Genomic DNA, 21,729 nt, shown 5'->3' with positions numbered 1-21,729 from the left:
GAGCCACTCTAACAGCTGCGCCACTGTGCGTTGACCAACAATGACCAATCTAGAGTATAGAAGTCTCATTTCTGGGCATAGATTAAATCTATTGATTATCTAATATCCAATCCAGTCTCACTGCATGATGGAGATATATGTGCTGCACACAATTAGCCTCAGATCAGAAGTGATATTATTGCATTTCTCAGTCCCACAAACAAAACAAAGCACAAGACTGATATAATATTTTACAATTCAAGTTTGAAATATATTAATGTTAGTTAATGACTGTGAAAAAGGTTCAAAATATCATGTTGAATTTAGTATCTGCCTGCATTTCAGGGAGTTTGTGGGTGATAGGGGCATCTGAACATGGAGGCGGCAGAGAATTCAATAAGGATCATTTCTTCAGATTTTTAATAGAATGGGAAGTTCAGGCGTATCCGGTGATGATAGGATTATTAAAATTCACTGCGTGAGCTCGCACATGAAAAATCATGGGCAAAACAGTAGATTACACCAGCATCATGAATTGGGATTCTTCAGTTATAGAGAGAACATCCTGTTATAGGGGACAGAATAATGGAAAATGTGATAACTTAAGTGCAAGTTGTCGTCATTAAGGTAAGGAGAGGGCAACTTAATGTTTCATTATGGATTACATGTGTGCACTGAAAAAACAATATCAATATATGCCCAGACAGGTGTAAATTAAAGAAAAGTAAAACGGGCTTTTGTACACATACACTTGAGCTATTCAGTGGAATATGCCGCAGTCTGGCTTATATGCAATGTCCTACGTACTCATCTATTTTGTCAGGAAATCCCCAGCAACGATCAAGTTTGGTATCTCCATGCCCCGTGTGAATAAAGCTGTTCTTGAGCGGATGGCTGATGTCATGGGCTGAAAGGCCTGCCACGGATGTCACTGTATTTCGTGGGAACTGCCCCACCTTCAGTGTGCGCTTATTCTGTCCTCTCCACCAATAGTTTTCAGCCCTGCAAAAAGGGAGGTAAATATACGCTCATTAAAATCCTAGACTCTCAAAAGATTAATGTTTTTGCAGAATCCCTTTTCATAAATAGGCTAGTTTCTGAAATGTTCTATCTAGTTAGCAGATAAATTGAGATGCCCTTGTTAGTGGAATTAGTAATTATGCTCTGCTTGTGGACGTGCAACATTGTATTTGCATGTGGCAAATTAATTAACGTTAACCCATGTAAGGAAATAAATTCTCCAAATGTGGCATATGACTGAGTGGTGGGTTTTGAGGTCTTGAAAAATGTTTGTATTACAAGTCTGTTCTTCACATACCATCGGAAAGTATGCAAAAATTAAATGTGGATTACAAATTCTTCTGATATAAACAAAAATGCCATTCAAGGTCTGCTCTCCCCAGAATAAGAGATCCCGTGTTGCATTTCAGTTCATGTAATCATTCAATAGGTAGGTACAGGATGCTGACATTGACTGGAACTCTTGCTTGTGATGGCTTCCCAAGGTATTTTTAATAGATTCAGATCCATCAGATCAGATGCACTGTGCCAGAGAGTTGTATTTGACTGCAATAAATGCTCGTAGGAACAGCCTTTACAATACTTAAAGCAAAGATGGAACAAAGTTCAAGTTCAAGTGTTCAAGTGAGTTTATTGTCATGTGTCCCTGTATAGGACAATGAAATTCTTGCTTTGCTTAAGCACACAGAAAATAGTAGGCATTTACTACAAAACAGATAAGTGTGTCCATATACCATGATATAAATATATACACACATGAATAAATAAACTGGTAAAGTGCAAATAACAGAAAGTGGTTGTTAATAATTAGAGTTTTGTCCGAGCCAGGTTTAATAGCCTGATGGCTGAGGGGAAGTAGCTATTCCTGAACCTGGTTGTTGCAGTCTTCAGGCTCCTGTACCTTCTACCTGAAGGTAGCAGGGAGATGAGTGTGTGGCCAGGATGGTGTGGGTCTTTGATGATACTGCCAGCCTTTTTGAGGCAGCGACTGCGATAGATCCCCTCGATGGAAGGAAGGTCAGAGCCGATGATGGACTGGGCAGTGTTTGCTACTTTTTGTAGTCTTTTCCTCTCCAGGGCGCTCAAATTGCCGAACCAAGCCACGATGCAACCGGTCAGCATGCTCTCGACTGTGCACCTGTAGAAGTTAGAGAGAGTCTTCCTTGACAATCCGACTCTCCGTAATCTTTTCAGGAAGTAGAGGCGCTGATGAGCTTTTTTGATAATTGCGTTAGTGTTCTCGGACCAGGAAAGATCTTCAGAGATGTGCACGCCCAGGAATATGAAGTTCTTGACCCTTTCAACCATCGACCCGTTGATATAAATGGGGCTGTGGGTCCCCCTCCTACTCCTTCCAAAGTCCACAATCAGTTCCTTGGTTTTGCTGGTGTTGAGGGCCAGGTTATTGCGCTGGCACCATATGGACAGTTGCTCGATCTCTCTTCTGTACTCTGACTCATCCCCATCAGTGATACGCCCCACAATAGTGGTGTCGTCAGCGAACTTGATGATGGAGTTCGCACTGTGGTTCGCTACGCAGTCATGGGTATAGAGTGAGTACAGCAGGGGGCTGAGCACGCAGCCTTGAGGTGCTATGAGTTTTTGTTGTCCAAGTGGTCCAGTGCGGAGTGGAGGGCCAGCCAGATCACATCCACCGTTGATCTGTTGTGGCGGTACGCGAACTGCAGTGGGTCCAGGTTTTTGTCGAGGTAGGAGTTGATTTGCTCCATGATCAACCTCTCAAAGCACTTCATCACCACCGGCGTTAGTGCCACTGGTCAATAGTCATTGAGGCACGTCACCTTAATCTTCTTGGGCACCGGTATAATTGATGCCCTTTTAAAGCAGGTGGGGACCTCAGACCTCAGAAGTGAGAGGTTGAAAATGTCCGTAAAAACTCCAGCCAGTTGGTCCCCACAGGTTTTTAGAACACGACCGGGTATACCATCGGGACTAGGTGCTTTTCGGGAGTTCACCCCTCTGAAGGATTTCCTGACATCGGCCTCTGTGACTGAGACTGAAATGCCATCACAGCGAATGGGGGATCGGGAAGGCACATCAGTATTCTCCCTGTCAAAGCGTGCGGGGAAAATTGGAAATTTCAGCAACACAAAGTTTCTGTCAAACTGAACAACAGCACCTCAAGACCTGTTTATAGAAAATAAAATTGGTTTCCCCTCTGGCAGTTGGTAAAGTGAAATGTCGAGCTGCTTGGGAATACCAGCTGATTGAGAAAGGCAATGACGGACAGTCCTGGAAGATGGCCTCCAACAATGAATAATTATTGAAAGTGGGGAGGAGTTAAAATTGCATGTTATAGATGGACATCAGAAGAGTGAGACTGGGTTTAATTTAGAGACAGTAAATTGAACTGAACTGCTCCTCCTAAATCACAAGCAATGCTATTAGTCATCGAGCAATGCAGCACAGAAACATGTCCTACGACCCAACCTGCCCATGCCGACCAAGATGAACATCTACACTAGTCCCACCTGCCCGCATTTGGCCCATATCCCTATAACCTTTCATATTCATGTATCTGTCCAAATGTCCTTTAAATGCTGATATCTTGCCTGCCTCAGCCACCTCCACTTTCAGTTGCTTTACCATCCGTTGCCCTTCAGGTTCTCATTAAATCAGTCCCCTTTTCCTAAAGGTTCATCTCCTGATTCTTGATTCTCTTATTCTGAGAAAAAGACTGTGCATTCACACAATCTATTCTGCTCATGAACTTCTACACCTCTATAATATCACCCCTCAGCTTCCTACGCTCCAAGAAATAAAGTTGTAGCCTGCCCAACCTCTCCTTAGACTTTAGAGTTACAGTGTGGAAACAAGCCCTGCTCCGACCAGCAGTCACCCCGTACACTAACACTATCCTACACACACTAGGTACACTACACAATTTTACCAAAGTCAATTAACTTACAAACTTGGAGTGTGGGAAGAAACCGGAGCACCCGGAGAAAACCCACGCGGTGCCAGGGAGAATGTACAAACTCCATACAAAAAACAGCACCCGTAGTCAGGATCGAACCTGGGTCTTTGTTGCTGTAAGGAAAGAACTCTACCGGTGCACCACTATAGCTGTCCATGCCTCCTATCCATGCTCCCCAGAGATGCTGCCTGACCCGCTCAGTTAGTCCAGAATTTTGTGTCCACTTGTGTGTCAAACAACATAGTTTGCTGGACCTGTGTTTGGTGAGGGGTCTCCCTGTAGCTCAGGCCCTCAAATCCTGGCAAATATTTCCTTCACTCTTTCCAGCTTAACAACCACTTCCCTATAGAAGGGTAGCCAAAACGGAACACAATATTCCAAATGTGGCCTCACCAACATCCCAACTTATATACTCAACATGTAATAGGAAGGAACTGCAGATGCTGTTTTATACCAAAGGTAGACACAAAGTGCTGGAGTAACTCAGCGGGTTAGGCAGCATCTCTGGAGATTAAAGAATGGGTGATGCTTCGGGTCAGGACCCTTCTTCCCCTCCGCCCGCCTCCCCCTACTTTCAGTCTTACGAGCATTTGATAAACGCCTTTATTTACTGCATCACAATGTACGCACCTTGATTCAAATGCCAACCTCTAAGAAACCTGACCTGTAGTTTTTTAATTCTAATGACTACCATGTATGATGAAGGGGACCTCCTTCACATACCCTCTCTAAAACAACTGACTCTAACATAGCAATCCTGTTCAACCGAAAATAATCACTTTTGCACCAAGGTTGGTGTTGGGACCTATACTACTTTGTGAGGGGAAAAGAGGTGAAGGGCAGAGAAGCTTAAAATGCCCTCTCCAACCACAGGTCCAGCAAACTGTGCAGTATCACACACAAGTGGACACAAAGTGCTGGAGTATTGGGCCTGTCCCACAGGCGATTTTTCAGGCTACTGCAGGGCTGCCAACTCTCACGCTTTGAGCGTGAGACTCACGCCCTCAAGCAAACTCTCACGCCCTCATGCTCATCGGTAATTTCTCACGCTCAGTGGTGAGAAATTTTGTGATCAACGAAAATTTCAAAACTCGGATAAACTCTCAGAAGAGGGGGGGGGAGAGGGGAGAGAGAGGTAGGGGAGAGAGAGGGGGGAGTGAGGTGGGAGAGGGGGGGGGGGAGAGAGGGATGAGAGGGAAGAGAGAGAGGGGGTGGAGAGGGAGGAGAGGGTAAGAGGGGGAGAGGGGGAACGAGAGAAATGGGGGAAAGAGAGAGCTAGGGGGGCAAAGAGAAAGATAGAGACAGAGGAGAAAGAGAGGGGAGAGGGCAAGGGGAAGAGTGAGGTAGGAGGGAGAAATGGGGAAGAGAGGAGGAGAGAGGGTGGAAGAGAGAGAGGTGAGAGGAGAGACAGAGAGAGAGGGGAAACTGAGAGGGGGGAGTGTGTGGAGAGGGAGCGAGGGGGAGATAGAGAGGGAGGGAAAGAGGTTGGGGGAAACGAGGGGGAGAGAGAGGAGAGAGAGGGGGGGAGAGAAGAGGGGGAGAGAGAGAAGAAAGAGAGGGGGAGAGAGAGAGGGGAAGAGAGAGTTAGGGGAAAGAGAGGGGAGAGAGAGTTAGGGGAAAGAGAGGGGAGAGGGAGAGGGGGGAGAGAGAGGGTGAGGGGGGAGAGAGAGAGAGGAGAGAGGGGACAAGAGAGAGGGGGAAGAGTAAGGTGGGAGGAAGAGAGGGGGGAAGAGAGGGGGGAAGAGAGGGGGGAGGGAGAGGGGGCAGAGAGAGGGGGAGAGAGAGAGAGGGGTGAGAGAGAGAAGAGAGGGAAGGGGAGAGACAGAGAGGGAGAGAGGAGAGAGAGAGAGAGAGAGAGAGAGAGGGGAAAGAGAGGGGGAGGGGAGAGATAGAGGGGGAGAGAGAGAGAGTCTCTGTGTCAAATTTGCCCAGGTGACCGGCATGGATCAGGCTGCGGGTCAGTGCATCCTGGAGGATAACCAGTGGCTGTTGGAAGTAAGTACCAAGCACTGGGTAGAAATGGTGGAAGGTAGTGGACTTCAAATGGGGGTGGTTGGTGAAAGCATCCTGCTTGCCTGCTAGATTTTCACTTACTGTAACTGCAGGAAAAATGTTCCCGATGTTGGGGGCGTTCAGAACCATGGGTCACAGTTTAAGAATAAAGGGGGGGGGGGGGCAGTTAGGACTGAGATGAGGACAAACTTTCTTCACGAAGAGAGTTGTGAATCTGTGGAATTCTCTGCCACAGAAGGCAGTGCAGGCCAATTCACTGGATGTTTTCAAGAGAGAGTTACATTTAGTTCTTGGGGCTAACGACATCATGGGATATGGGGAAAAAACAGGTACTGATTTTAAATGAATAGCCATGATCATATTGAATGGCAGTGCTGGCTCGAAGGGCTGAATGGCCTATTCCTGCACCTATTTTCTATGTTTCTATGCTTGAGTATATGGCAATAAAACTCGATCACTTGATTCTGAAGCATTCATGCATGGTGGAGGTATAATGTAGTCATAGAGTGATATAGTGTGAAAACAGGCCCTTGGGTGCAACTTGCCCACACCCGCCAACATGTCCCAGCTACGCTACCTGCTTTTGGTCCATACCTTCAAACCTGTCCTATCCATGAATCAGTCTAACTTTTTCTTAAATGTTGGGATGGTCCCTGCCTCAACTACCTCCTCTGGCAGCTTGTTCCATACACCCATCACCCTTTGTGTGGATAAAGTTACCCCTTAAAAAGTTACCTCTTAAAAATACTTCATTCAAAAAACATTGAAATCATACTTCTACAGTGCACTAAAACATGATTTTAATACATTAAATTTCAAAACGTTCCTACCCTTCTTCCACACCCTCTCCCCACTCGGTCCCTCACAGGGTACCCCCAAGGCCAGTGATCAGTGATCACACAGCCTCCCCCCTTTCAAAAACGCGCCAATCCAATTTAAAGCCTATATATTGCATTCAAGTGTAAGTTATAAGACTCGCTACAGTATGCACCATATTGCACAATTTCAAGCTGAAAAATGCAAATGTTCCGTACCAATGGGAGGGGGCACCCTCCTCCCACCCACCCTCCCACCCCCCCATCCTGCAGGTGTGGTTACTATTGTCCTGGTAGTAATGAAAATCACACATTTAAGAGTTGCTTTGAAACCAGTCTAGTCAAATTAATTGTGGTGCATTTTGTAAATGACTAATATTGCTGGTACGATGTGTTTGTGGCGAAGGAAGTAAATATTTAAGCTCACACTGATCTATCATCAATGCTTTGTGTGGGGCGGTAGCAAGTGTCAAGAATGCTGCTGGAGCTCCATACATCTAGGCAACTGGTGAGCATCCAATCATATTCTTGACGTGTACCTTGTAGAAAATGCAAATACTCTGGAGACAGGTGGCAACTTTCTTGCCACAGGAGATCAAGGCCTCCGACCTACTCTCATTATCACAGTGCGTGAGGCCAGAACAGTAGTTGCTTGTTAATGGTGATTTCCAAGAACATTTCAAGGGAGCACAGGAAATGGGGCCATGCTGCGTTTCTGTGAAGCAAAGCAAATATCACCTGGTGAGCCAGATGTCATGCCATAGAGATTTCCTAATAGCCAACTAGTTGATTATCAGTATTCCACCATAGTTGGATTAGGCAGTCAACATGAACTTATGAAAGATAAATCATATTTGACAAATTTCTGAATTATCTGAGCTCACAATTAGCAGAATTGGTAATAGCAGCCAGTTGATGTGGTGTATCTGAATGTTTAGAAAACCATCAAGAGGTTGTCAAACAACATTGAAGCACATGGCATTGGGGTAATGTACCGCATGGCATTGGGGTAATGTACCGCATGGCTCGAGACAGAAAACGGAGTTGGGAATACATGTGTTACTTTTCAGGCTGCGAAGCATTGACCAGCACGGTGATGGACGAGGGGATTAGGCATAGCATTGGATATTTGCCAAGCACACTGCCAATTAGTTCAGTATGGAATGTGGGCTGGATACTGAGGGGGCTTTAAAGAAACATAGACAAACTAAGTGAATAAGAAAGAACATGCCAGATAAAATACACTGTGGAAAAATGTGAGGTCATCCACATTGCTATAAAAATAGAAAGGGAAAGTATTTTTTTAATGTTAATGGATTTGTCCTGTCAGGAGATTTAAAAAAAATATATTTTCAGGATGTGGGCATTGCTGGCATTAATTGCCTATACCTACTTGCCCTTGATGTGATGTTAGGGTAGTACCTGATGTAGTCTTTCTGGTGAAGGTACTCCAACAGTACTCTTGTTAAGAGAGAGTTTCAGGATTTAAATCTGGGTCAGTCTCAAGATGAGTCCGAGCATTTAAGACAGACATTCAAAGAAATGTCTTCACTCACAAAGTTATGTATCTGAAATTGTCTACCCAAGCAGCCTGTGGAGATTTAGTTTCAAATATATTCAATAGATTTTTTCAATATTAAGAAATCAAGGGGATAGAGGGCTAGTGCAGGAAAGTGGCAACAAGCTAATAGATCAGCCACACGTTTATTAAATTATGTAGCAGCACCTGCAATTATTTTGTACGTTCTTAACTATAATAGAACTGCTGATCTATTCTGATATGCAAATCTTCAATGCTATTGTGAATATGTCGCCTGAGTCCAACGCCTTTGTGTCTGTCATGTCCGCTAATGTGTCTTGACATTGAGAAGTTAAATTGCATGAAGACTTGTTTCTATGAACTCAGAAATTCTGGAACACAATGTTGAGGTGAATCATCCACTTTTATTTTAGTTTATTATTGTCACGTGTACCGAGGTACAGTGAAAAGCTTTTTCGTTGCATGCTATCCAGTCAGCGAAAAGACAACACATGATTACAATCAAGCCATCCACCGTGTATAGGATTAAGAGTATTACGTTTCTAGATGCAGTAAAGTATGATTAAAGTTTGAAGGTCTCCTAGACGATCAGAACTGCTCTCTGGTTGGTGAGAGGACTGTTCAGTTGCCTGATAACAGCTGGGAAGAAACTGTCCCTTAATCTGGAGATGTGCATTTTCAAATTTCTGTACTTCTAATGGGAGTGGGAAGAAGACGGAGTGACCTAGGTGAGACTTTGATTATGATGCTGTCCTTGCTGAGGCAGCATGAAGTGTAGTTGGAGTCAATTGAAGGGAGGTTGGTTTGCGTGATGGGCTGAGCTGCATCCACAACACTCTGCAATTTCTTGCGGTCTTGAATGGAGCTGTTTCTAAACCATGCTTTCTACAGCGCATCTGGGGAAGGCACGGCACATCTTGGTATTTTAATTTGAGGTTGGTTGCAAATGCTTCACTTACATCTTTGAGACTGACGGTTTGGGCTCCATCCTTATTGAATATGGAGTCTTTTCCTCACCAAGCTGTTTAATTAGTAACAACATTCAGGATTAGATGTGGAGTGCAGACCTTTGATACGATTCATTGGCTGGAGGATTATTTTCGTACATCTATGCTGTTAAGATGGGTTAACTTTGCTGTTCGATAATTATTTACTTAATTCTGGATTGCTGCATCACCAGTTTTTCACCTAATCTTTAGGTAATACTAGACCAAGTGCAGACGCGTTGGGTCTGTTCCCCCAACGTGCGGTTGTGGGGGGGGGGGGAGGGAGAGAGGGGGAGAGAGGGTGGGAGAGGGGGGAGAGAGAGGGGAGGGGGGAGGAGAGAGGGGGGAGAGAGAGGGGTGCTGAGAGGGGGGTGAGATGAGGGGCGGGGGAGAGGTGGGGAGCAGGGAGGGTGGAGGGAAGGGGGTAGGGGTGTGTGGAGGGGGGGTTTAGGGGAGGGTCGGTGGGGGAGGGGATGGAGGGGAGGAGGGAGAGAAAAAGAGGGGAGAGAGAGAGAGGGGGGGAGAGGAGAGGGGGGGAGGAGGGGGGTGAAGAGAGGGGGGGAGAGGAGAGGGGGAGGAGAGGAGGGGGGGGGAGGAGAGAGGAGAGGGGGGGAGAGAGGAGGGGGGAGAGGAGAGAGGGAGAGGAGAGAGGGGGAGGAGAGGGGAGGGGGAGGAGGGGGGGAGAGGAGGGGGGGGAGGAGAGAGGGGGGGAGAGGAGAGAGGGGGGAGGAGCGAGGAGAGAGGGGGGAGAGGAGAGGGGGGAGAGAGAGGAGAGGGGGGAGAGAGGAGAGGGGGGAGAGGAGGGGGGGGAGAGAGGAGAGGGGGGGAGAGAGGAGAGGGGGGGAGAGAGGAGAGAGGGGGGGAGGAGAGGGGGGAAGAGAGGAGAGGGGGAGAGAGGAGAGGGGGAGAGAGGAGAGGGGGGGAGAGAGGAGAGGGGGGGAGAGAGGGGGGAGAGGAGAGAGGGGGGGAGAGAGGAGAGGGGGGGGAGGGGGGGAGAGGAGAGAGGAGGGGGGGAGAGGAGAGGGGGAGAGGAGAGGGGGGAGAGGAGAAGGGGGGAGAGAGGAGAGGGGGGAGAGGAGGGGGGGAGAGGAGAGGGGGGAGAGAGGAGAAGGGGGGGAGAGGAGAAGGGGGGGGAGGAGAAGGGGGGAGGGGAGAGGGGGGGAGGAGATGGGGGGGAGAGGAGAGGGGGGAGAGGAGAGGAGAGGGAGAGGAGAGGAGAGGGGGAGGAGAGGGGAGGGGGAGGAGAGGGGGGAGAGGAGAGAGAGGAGAGGGGGGGAGAGAGGAGAGGGGGAGAGAGGAGAGGGGGGAGAGAGGAGAGGGGGGAGAGAGGAGAGGGGGGGAGAGAGGGGGGGAGAGGAGAGAGGAGAGAGGGGGGGAGAGAGGAGAGGGGGGGAAGAGATAAAGAGAGGTGGGGAGAGAGAGGAGGGGAAGAGAGAGAGAGCGTGCCTTTTTACTTCAACCCAAACCCAAACAACTGTTTGCAGGCAGTGCTTTTTTACCTCTAAGCATATTTTCATTTTCAAACCAAATTAAGGGTACTCACAGTGCTGTAGACATTTGTTCAGTGTCATTCAGAGCTCTGATTGAGGCACACCACTTGCAGAGACTGATTGAGGCACACCACTTCCTGGTTTTATAGTCCCTCCCCCTCCCTCCAGCAGGGGCAGCAGAGAGAATGGGGAATTTTGTAAAAACATTAATATCTCTGTCAATTTTCATCGACGGGAAAAATCCTTGGCACACATGCGGCGGAGGGGGGCTCTGAGCGAGGTGGCCAAAAATGACGGCCGTAGGTGGCGGCGTTCTCTCGGAAATCGCAGCACAGATGGCCAAAACCGGTCAAGAACAGACTTTTAGTAATATAGAGATAGATAGAAGATATCCTGGCAAGTTCTGCTGCAATGTTCATTGAACGTGGTTTATTGACAGAGGCAAGATAAGAGAAATTACGTCATGATGTCACCAATGGTGGTGAAACACAACCGTGATAGAGAAGGCCCAAGTTACTAATACATATCCAGTTTTGAGCTCCCAGGTATGTTCCGAATATATCCATGTAGAAAATAACAGTGCCACATAACATCCTAATTTAGATACCAGCTCTCAGATGTCTGCAAGGAGGACTTTGCAGCGTAGATAGGTCTGGCGTGAACTTGCTCTGTCTAAATTTGGTGCCAAGATCAATGCTGGACTGCCCATCCGATTTCATTCGTAGTCTGTTGTTATGTTGCGTTGCTACCGACAAACAGCTTTATAAACAGGGATTTACAAACAGAGATATAAATGCAGCTGCATTTTTCCAGTTCATTCATCCTCTTTACATGGTCCATTGAGAGCCATCATACAAAAAAACTATCTTGGTCCATTTTAATTTTTAGTTTAGTTTAGTTTAGAGAGACAGTGCGGAAACAGGCCCTTCGGCCCACCAAGTCCTGTGTGTGGGATTGATGAAGTGGCCTTTGGCATTGTGCACCAGTGCTAGTGTTAACCAGCCTACTTCAAGATAAGAGTTTTCTATGTCATGAATTAAAGAAAACCTTGCAAAATTAAATGGTTATGAAAGAATTTTACTTTCAAGTTGAAGGCCAGGTTATGGTTGTCACCAAGACAGACTGTGTAAACATGGTTCAAACATTAATAATATCACTTGACTAATAATTTCACAAAATTGCAGATACCATTATAACCACGATAAATATGGAATATTACTTGAAGGAAATCCTTTAGGTTTAAGAGCAGAGCAGAGCCATGAAGAAATCCAAGTTGTAGAGCACAACATACTTTTTCCCAATGTACCATAAATCAAAATGTTCCGATTTCCACATCAATTTACAAGACTAAGACCACTCACTTAGAATGAATAATGATCTTTATTTCTTGAGGTTGAGGTAACACCTCAAACAGAAATATACCAATAAAATGTTGGCACCACTAAGTGCAAGCCCAGAATTCAAATTCAATCTTCCAGTTATTCAATTTAATTTTCAGTAACTACAAGACTAACAACTTTACACCAAAGGAGGTGAAATTAACAATTCCCTTTCATAGGAGGAGGATTTTTGCTAATTGTTCTGAAATAACCTGTTAACCGTGCTCCTCCATTTTACAATGTGAGAAGACAGTTTTCAAACTAACAACAGAACTGAATACAGATCAATATGCAACAGTTTATAACACTACTATAGAGAAAGATTCAACCAAGAACTTATTTCAGTCCACAAGAGCAAAACACAGTAAATCTCTGTTAATCAGTATGTTCGGGACTATGATGATGCCATACCGCCCAATTTTTTGGGACTTTTGGATTATATTCCCAGTTAATACTACAAAACAATTTGTTAATAAAAACTATGTAACGTAAAAGATGTCACAAAGTATAACAAATTTTCCAGTGAACCCAGCAAAATTCAAGGGAGCACAGAAAGCGGAAACCTCAGTGCGTTAGACGGAGTGTGGAAGCCCAGTGTGTTAGAATCAGCCGAAATGTGGAAGAAGGAACTGCAGATGCTGGGTTAAACCAAAGATAGACACAAAATGCTGGAGTAACACAGCTGGACAGGCAGCATCTATGGAGAGAAGGAATAGGTGACGTTTCGGGTTGTGACCCTTCTTCAGTCGGAAGATCTTGGCACCAAAACGTCACCCATTCCTTCTCTCCAGAGATGCTGCCTATTCCGCTGAGTTACTCCAGCTTTTTGTGTCTATCTTCGTGTTAGAATCAGCGCAGGATAGAATGGATGCCACACCATTGGGTTAGCTGGAGAATTGGAGAGCAAATTATCACAGATGTGAATACTGTAGGCTAGGGAAATGTGATACTGCCTTGTATTTTAAAACAATGTTTATTTCTAACAAGACCCAGCCTACAAGAAAGAATTGACGAGCGATGCTTAATCTTTCTTTCTCTATATATGGTGTGCATATATGGAGAAGCATTGATTAAGCCTATAACATCCTGAAGCCTATAACTTCTAACCGCGGGTGCGGCGTGGACTTACCATTCGGAGCGGGATCCAAGATTCAAGATTCAAGAGAGTTTATCGTCATGTGTCCCAGATAGGACAATGAAATTCTTGCTTTGTTTCAGCACAACAGAATATAGTAGGCATAAATAAATACATAGCAGAACAGATCAGTGTGACCATATATCAATTAATATATATATACACACACACATAAATAAACAGATAAAGTGCAATGGGCTATTAATGATCAAAGTTTTGTTTGAGGTGTTTAATAGCCTGATGGCTGTGGGGAAGTAGCTATTTCTGAAACTGGATGTTGCAGATTTGAGGCTCCTGTACCTTCTACCTGAAGGCAGCGGAGAGATGAGTGAGTGGCCAGGATGGTGTGGGTCTTTGATGATGCTGGCAGCCTTTTTGAGGCAGCGACTGCGATAGATCCCGTCGATGGTAGGGAGGTCAGAGAGGATGATGGACTGGGCAGTGTTTACCACTTTTTGCAGACTTTTCCGCTCTGGGCGCTCAAGTTGCCGAACCAAGCCACGATGCAACCGGTCAGCATGCTCTCTACTGTGCACCTGTAGAGGTTCGAGAGAGTCCTCCTTGTCATACCGACTCTCCGTAATCTTCTCAGGAAGTAGAGGCGCTGATGTGGTTTTTTTATAATTGCATCCGTGTTCTCGGGGGGGATAGCCAGAGAAGAGCTCCGAGCGCCGGCCGGCCTGCGGCCTACATTCTGAAGCCGTGGTCTCCGGTAAGAAAGTGCCGATTCGGGACCTCCAAGCCGAGGAGTGTGTTCCACTGTCCCGATGAGAGGGCTTATACATCGGGCTATCTGTAGCAGCGACTGCGGAGGGTTTATGGCTCCAACCACGGGTGAACAAGGAGGAGAACTGACTGAACTTTGTGCCTTCCATCACAGTGAAGAATGCTGTGGTGGATGTTTGTGTTAAATCCTATTGTGTATTGTGTGTTCTTTTTAATTTATCTTGCTGGCAAATTCATTTCACTGCACCTTCGGGTGTAAGTGGCGAATAAATATGACTATACTATTTCTTATCAATATATGGAGAAACAAAGATGCATTTTCTGACATGTATTGTATTTTTACATTTTCCACCAGACATATTTCCAATACGTCGGTTCATAAAATACCATGCTAATAATGAACATTGATTTGTTTTGTGTGCTGCAGTTGGCACTAAATTAATGCAGACACAAAGTGCTGGAGGAACTCAATAAATCAGGCAACATCTCTGGTCAGAAACAGCAGTTGGAATGGAAAGGGGAGTTAAAATGGTTAGCAACCAGGAGATCCAGCAGGTTATGGAGGACTAAGCACAATTGTTTGGTGAAACAGTTGCCTCGTCTAAGCTTGGTCTCACCGATGTAAAGTAGGCCACATCAGGAGTACGGAATCAAGTACATGCTGCATCTCCCGGTTGCTAACCATTTTTAACTCTACTTCCCAGAGGGAGGCTACATGTAAAGGAACAACACCCCATATTCCCCTCAGGTAGTTTTCAACCCACTGATATGAACACTGAATTCTCCAGTTTTAGATACCTAACATACAAACAATCCCCTCACCCTCCCCTTTATACCCCTCTCTCCTCTGTTCCACACCCAGATGCGCACCCATTCTCCATTTCCTCTGCCCTGGCATTCCTTCAGGTTTCTCATTTCAGGCCTTTTCTCTTCTTGTCTCATATTTTTTTGTCTTTTCATCTCTGGCCTTTGTCCAACCATCTGCAAATCAACCACCCCATTCACCTGGATCCACTCATCACTTGCCAGGCTTTGACCCACTCGCACCTCTCTTCCAGCTTTCTCCCCCCCCCCCCTTACCACAACCAGTCTGAAGAAGTGTCCCCTCCTAAAATGTCATCTACCCATGTTCTCTAGAGATGATGCCTGACTTGCTGAGTTTAGCACTGTCTCTTTTTTGTATACAAGCATCTATAGTTCCTTGTTGTAGATGACATTTGCATGTGCCTTTAACATAGTGACCTCACCACTACTAACCACTCCCCATATCAGAAGTATAAATGTAACCTCCCCACCCATTGATCTCTCTCTAGCTCCTGTGACAGACCGCGTACAGCTAGGGCAGCAACGTTTGTGTATTACCAATAAATAGAAGTAAAGACAACAGTGCGTTATTGAATCTTTACATGGTGTCAGAAGTGGGATCTGAACGCACGCCTCGCAAGTCCTTGGCACTGCGGACAGCGCGCTCCGCCAGGCCGTTACTCTACGGGTACTCTGGACTGCTGGTGTAATGTCGGAAGTTCCAGCAGGCAGCGAAACCCCGAAACTCGGCACTGGTGAACTGGCTGCCGTTGTCAGATTGGAGGCTCGCCGGGGAGCCGAAAGTGGCGAAGTGGCGGCCTGGCGGAGTGCGCTGTCCGCAGTGCCAAGGACTTGCTGGAGCATTGCAGACTGTCCGAATCCGACTTTTACCTGGCCCTCCTCAATCTTCGTAACATCTCCCGCGACACTGCCTTGGGCTCGCCAGCACAGCGGCTGATGTCTCGCACTACGAGACCTCCACTCCCTGTGACCCAGCGGTCCCTCGTGCCCTCTAGCCAGCTGCTGTCCAGGAGCGCATTGCACTCAAGCACTAAGTGCAAAAGCGCTCCCACGACCAGTCCTGCCGTCTCCTACCGCGTCTGTTCCCCGGCCAAGTCGTCCGGATGCAGTCCCCCTCCGGCCCCTCCAAGCTTGCCACCGTCGTCGGTGATGCTGGCTCGCCACGGTCCTACCTGGTCGACCACGACGGTACTATCTACCGCCGGACCCGCCAACATCTGCGGCTTGTCAACGAGCCCCCACCACCGCCTGCCGACCCTTTCTCCCCTCCCTTGTCCGCCACGCTGCCTGCCGCCCCACGCATGCCTCGGTCCCTGCCATCTCAGCTCTTCCAGCCTCACTCGCCACCAGCCAGCCCTAGCTCGCCTGCCCGTCCACCCGCTGCTGCGCCTGCGTCCCCTCCTCTGGCTCCGCCGGCTCTTTCTCCTCCGGGTTCCCCGGTTCCGTCCACCGCTCCCGCTCCTGCTCTTTCTGCAGAGGGGGGAGATGGCGAGCTGCGTACCCGATCCGGCCGACTGGTTAAGCCGCCTGTCCGCTATGGTGAATTTGCTTAGCTGTTTGCTCCTCTGTTTGTTTAACTGTTTGCTTACCTGCTCGTAGCGCATGAGACGTGGTCGCCCCGTCACTACTGTATTGCTTTGTTTCCAAGGGGAAGGATGTAGATGACATGTGCATGTGCCTTTAACATAGTGACCTCACCACTACTAACCACTCCCCATATCAGAAGTATAAATGCAACCTCCCCACCCATTGATCACTCTCTAGCTCCTGTGACAGACCACGTACAGCTAGGGCAGCAACGTTTGTGTATTACCAATAAATAGAAGTAAAGACAACAGTGTGTTATTGAAACTCTTTACACTTGTGTCCAGTAAATAAATGCGGCTTTGCTCACCTATTTTGTATCTGTCTGCATTGCAATGTTACTGAAGGTACGCTGGACATAGAATCCATTTTGATCTTACTTCAGATAATGACAGATATCATGTATTGCAATAATCAACTACAAAGTAACTGGTCACCTTCCATAATACGATTTTCCTATCAGATAACATCTTTATGACTAAAGACTTCCTGAATGACACAGCCCAGTCATTGCTGTCTACAATTATCAGGGACTGTCTTTCATCCCCTATCTAAATAATATTTACTTCATGTGGGTTTGTGCACCATTCATGTTTGTGGCTTGATCAACTGGCCAAAGCATGCTGCATACACAGAGGAACATGAGTGATAGGCAATGCGTTGAATGGTTAATGGAAACTCTCGCAGGGATCAGCTAACAGAAGGAACAGCACACTATTCAGAAACTCTACACCTCAACCTGTTTCCAGAATCACTTTGCAACATGCCAGAGTTATACAAGTGGAAAATTACTCATGGGTGGGTGGACAGAGATCCAGGCCAAGTTTAAATGAACAACCTCAGTGAAAAAATCCAATTCTACTTGCATCTGGAGCTGCATCGAGAGTTCTACATTTGTTTTTTGGAGCTAGCAAATTTAATTAGAATAGAAAAAGTTATTTTTTATCCCAGATTCGCACTGATTTCACCCATATCTAACAATGCATACATTTTCAGATTGCTCTCATCTCAGATTCTTCATGGGCAAAGCTTCTTTCTCTCATCACTCCTAATTTACTACCATCTTTTCCTGAAATTCCTGATTTTTACTGCCCATCATTATCAGTTTAGAGATACAGCGTGGAAACAGGCCCTTCGGTTCACCGAGTCCACAATGACCAACGATCCCCATACACTAACACTATCCTACACACACTAGGGACTATTTACACTTACACCAAGCCAATCAACCTACAATCCAGTACGTCTTTCGAGTGTGGGAGGAAACCGAAGATCTCTGAGAAAACCCATGCGATCACAGAGAGAACGTACATACTCCGTACAGGCAGCACCCTAGTCGGGATTGAACCCGGGTTTCTGGCACTGCAAAAGCTGTAAGGCAGCAACTCTACCGCTGCGCCACCGTGCTGCCCAAGTATTTGGAAATGTTCCACATCAGTGTACACGTGTGTGCCTGGGTAATGAATTTTTGCATCAGAGCAGAATCAAATCCTTCCCACATCAAATTTCCAAGCTACTTTACAGGAATTAAAGAAGTCCAATAGTGCACAGTAAAGCATCGATTTATCTCAGACCTAACTCAGCTGTCCCAGCAGACCAAGATTCAAATATCTGACAGGCAGGTCAGTGTTGCTCAGTCCCAAATTAATTTTGAATATTAACAGAATAAAAATTGTTGAGAAGTTTGTTTGTCATTGGGCCAAATCAAGCTGCCAGCAATTCGTTGTCCACTAATTGATAAGAACTATCGATGGTTCAGGTCAGGAACCTGTATCAGGACTTTTGACCTGAAATGTCAACAATTTATTTCTGCCAGATGCTGCTCGACCCACTGAGTTTCACCAGCAATTTGTTTCTTGATCTAGATTTGAACATCTGCAGTCTCCTGCCTACTAATATCTGTAGAAACAATCTGTTACTGAACTCAGATCAAAACAATTTAGTTTAGTTTAGAGATACAGCATGGAAACAGGCTCTTTGGCCCACCGAGTCCATGTCGATAATCGATCACCCGTTCATACTAGGTCTATATCATGCAACATTCAGATCCACTCCCTACATACCTGGGGCAATTTATTAGAGGCCAATTAACATAGAAATCTGCATGTACTATGCAAATCCCCATGTACTATGAGGAAACCCATGTGATCAGAGAGAACGTGCAAGCTCCACACAGACAGCACCCAAAGTTAGGATTGAACCGGATCTCTGGCGCTGTGAGGCAGCAGCTCAACCAGCTGCTATTAACATTTCTTTTGACAGACATCTATCGGACTTCATATTTGTCAAAGTTCATTTAAATTGCTATATGTAATATTTTTTGCACAATGTTTGTAATATTACTTCGTTGATTTCTTATTTGGTTGCCAAAGGACAAATCAAAGATCAAAGTTGCACTGACCATCAGGCTTTTATTTCTTGTCATAAGGTCATAAGGAATAGGACCAGAATTAGGCCATTCGGCCCATCAAGTCTACTCCGCCATTCAATCATGGCTCATCTATCTGTCCCTCTCTCCCATTGTCCTGCCTTCTCCCCATAACCTTTGACACCTGCACTAATCAAAAATCGATCAATCTTTGCTTTAAAAATACCCACTGACTTGCCCCCCCCCCCCTCCCCCACAGCTTTCTGTGGCAAAGAATTTTTCTGAAATCATTATTTTTATATTCACTTGCTGTGACAAGTCTATTCCCTTTCCCTCTACAGATGTTAATCCCACACAAGGATAATTGGCAGGATAATTCCTGGTCATATCAAGATGAATGTTGTCTGCGTCTTATTATTGCCATTAGACTTTAGCAGCATCACAGACAAACTCAACGCCTGGACGTGAATTTCTTTCACGAGACCCTGGATGTTGAGCAGAGCAGCTTGATTATTTTCCTTTCTCAGCCCAAGATTCGCAGGTCAGTTGCTGAGCCCCTAATACTGTGATGGTAATGACACAGGTTTGCCACTGCTACACGGGTGGTTTTAAACTGAATAAGGGGGGTGGGGTGTCGAATGGGCTAGTGGAGGATGGAGTTAAAGGGAAAGGGTTTCTTAAATGTGTGAGCGTAGAGACAGAGGGGTGTAAAATGAGGGTAGAAGCAATAGGTAGCAAGGTGAAAAGTAAAAGTGGCAGGCCGGAAAATCCAGGGCAAAAATCAAAAAGGGCCACTTTTCAACAAAATTGTATAAGGGGTAAGAGTGTTGTAAAAACAAGCCTGAAGGCTCTGTGTCTCAATGCAAGGAGCATTCGTAATAAGGTGGATGAGTTGAATGTGCAGATAGCTATTAATGACTATGATATAGTTGGGATCACGGAGACATGGCTCCAGGGTGACCAAGGCTGGGAGCTGAACATCCAGGGATATTCAATATTCAGGAGGGATAGAGAGAAATGAAAAGGAGGTGGGGTAGCGTTGCTGATTAGAGAGGAGATTAACGCAATGGAAAGGAAGGACATTAGTTTGCAGGATGTGGAATCGGTATGGGTAGAGCTGCGAAACACTAAGGGGCAGAAAACGCTGGTGGGTGTTGTGTACAGGCCACCTAACAGTAGTAGTGAAGTTGGAGATGGTATCAAACAGGAAATTAGAAATGCGTGCGACAAAGGCAAAACCGTTATAATGGGTGACTTCAATCTACATATAGATTGGGTGAATCAAATTGGCAGGGGTGCTGAGGAAGAGGATTTTTTGGAATGTATGCGGGATAGTTATCTAAATCAACATGTAGAGGAACCAACGAGAGAGCAGGCTATTTTAGACTGGGTATTGAGTAATGAGGAAGGGTTAGTTAGCAGTCTTGTTGTACGTGCCCCCTTGGGCAAGAGTGACCATAATATGGTTGAGTTCTTCATTAGGATGGAGAGTGACATTGTTAATTCAGAAACAATGGTTCTGAACTTAAAGAAAGGTAACTTTGAGGGTATGAGACGTGAATTGGCCAAGATTGACTGGCAATTAATTCTAAAAGGGTTGACGGTGGATATGCAATGGAAGACATTTAAAGACTGCATGGATGAACTACAAAAATTGTTCATCCCAGTTTGGCAAAAGAATAAATCAGGGAAGGTAGTGCATCCGTGGATAACAAGGGAAATCAGGGGTAGTATCAAAGCGAAGGATGATGCGTACAAATTAGCCAGAAAAAGCAGCATACCGGAGGACTGGGAGAAATTCAGAGACCAGCAGAGGAGGACAAAGGGCTTAATTAGGAAAGGAAAAATAGATTATGAAAGAAAACTGGCAGGGTACATAAAAACTGACTGCAAAAGTTTTTATAGATATGTGAAAAGAAAGAGATTAGTTAAAACAAATGTAGGTCCCTTGCAGTCAGAAACGGGTGAGTTGATCATGGGGAACAAGGATATGGCGGACCAATTGAATAACTACTTTGGTTCCGTCTTCACTAAGGAAGACATAAATAATCTGCCGGAAATAGCAGGGGACCGCGGGTCAAAGGAGTTGGAGGAATTGAGTGAAATCCAGGTTAGCCGGGAAGTGGTGTTGGGTAAATTAAATGGATTAAAGGCCGATAAATCCCCAGGGCCAGATAGGCTGCATCCCAGAGTACTTAAGGAAGTAGCTCCAGAAATAGTGGATGCATTAGTAATAATCTTTCAAAACTCTTTAGATTCTGGAGTAGTTCCTGAGGATTGGCGGGTAGCAAACGTAACCCCACTTTTTAAGAAGGGAGGGAGAGAGAAAACGGGGAATTACAGACCAGTTAGTCTAACATCGGTAGTGGGGAAACTGCTAGAGTCCGTTATTAAAGATGGGATAGCAGCACATTTGGAAAGTGGTGAAATCATTGGACAAAGTCAGCATGGATTTACAAAAGGTAAATCATGTCTGACGAATCTTATAGAATTTTTCGAGGATGTAACTAGTAGCGTGGATAGGGGAGAACCAGTGGATGTGGTGTATCTGGACTTCCAGAAGGCTTTCGACAAGGTCCCACATAAGAGATTAGTTTACAAACTTAAAGCACACGGCATTGGGGGTTCAGTATTGATGTGGATAGAGAACTGGCTGGCAAACAGGAAGCAAAGAGTAGGAGTAAACGGGTCCTTTTCACAATGGCAGGCAGTGACTAGTGGGGTACCGCAAGGCTCAGTGCTGGGACCCCAGCTATTTACAATATATATTAATGATCTGGATGAGGGAATTGAAGGCAATATCTCCAAGTTTGCGGATGACACTAAGCTGGGGGGCAGTGTTAGTTGTGAGGAGGATGCTAGGAGACTGCAAGGTGACTTGGATAGGCTGGGTGAGTGGGCAAATGTTTGGCAGATGCAGTATAATGTGGA

At 45.9% G+C, this 21,729-nt stretch overlaps 1 protein-coding gene across 10 annotated transcripts in view; it reads right to left on the bottom strand.

The window, feature by feature from the left end:
- The window catches only part of tnk2 (tyrosine kinase non receptor 2), a 152,536-nt gene that overhangs the window by 46,097 nt on the left and 84,710 nt on the right, over positions 1 to 21,729 (bottom strand). For 8 of the 10 annotated variants that reach the window (XM_033032081.1, XM_033032087.1, XM_033032085.1 and 5 more), the window contains exon 10: positions 787 to 981. The exons of the other annotated variants lie outside the window; for them this stretch is intronic. In XM_033032081.1, coding sequence (XP_032887972.1) covers positions 787 to 981 — 195 coding nt within the window. The remainder of the gene's footprint in view (positions 1 to 786; positions 982 to 21,729) is intronic. 10 annotated transcript variants of the gene reach the window in all.

Source organism: Amblyraja radiata, chromosome 13 (genome assembly GCF_010909765.2).
Source record: "Amblyraja radiata isolate CabotCenter1 chromosome 13, sAmbRad1.1.pri, whole genome shotgun sequence".
NCBI lineage: Eukaryota > Metazoa > Chordata > Chondrichthyes > Rajiformes > Rajidae > Amblyraja > Amblyraja radiata.
The sequence above is the reverse complement of the archived record's forward strand: the minus strand, read 5'-3'. Positions and strand labels throughout refer to the sequence as shown.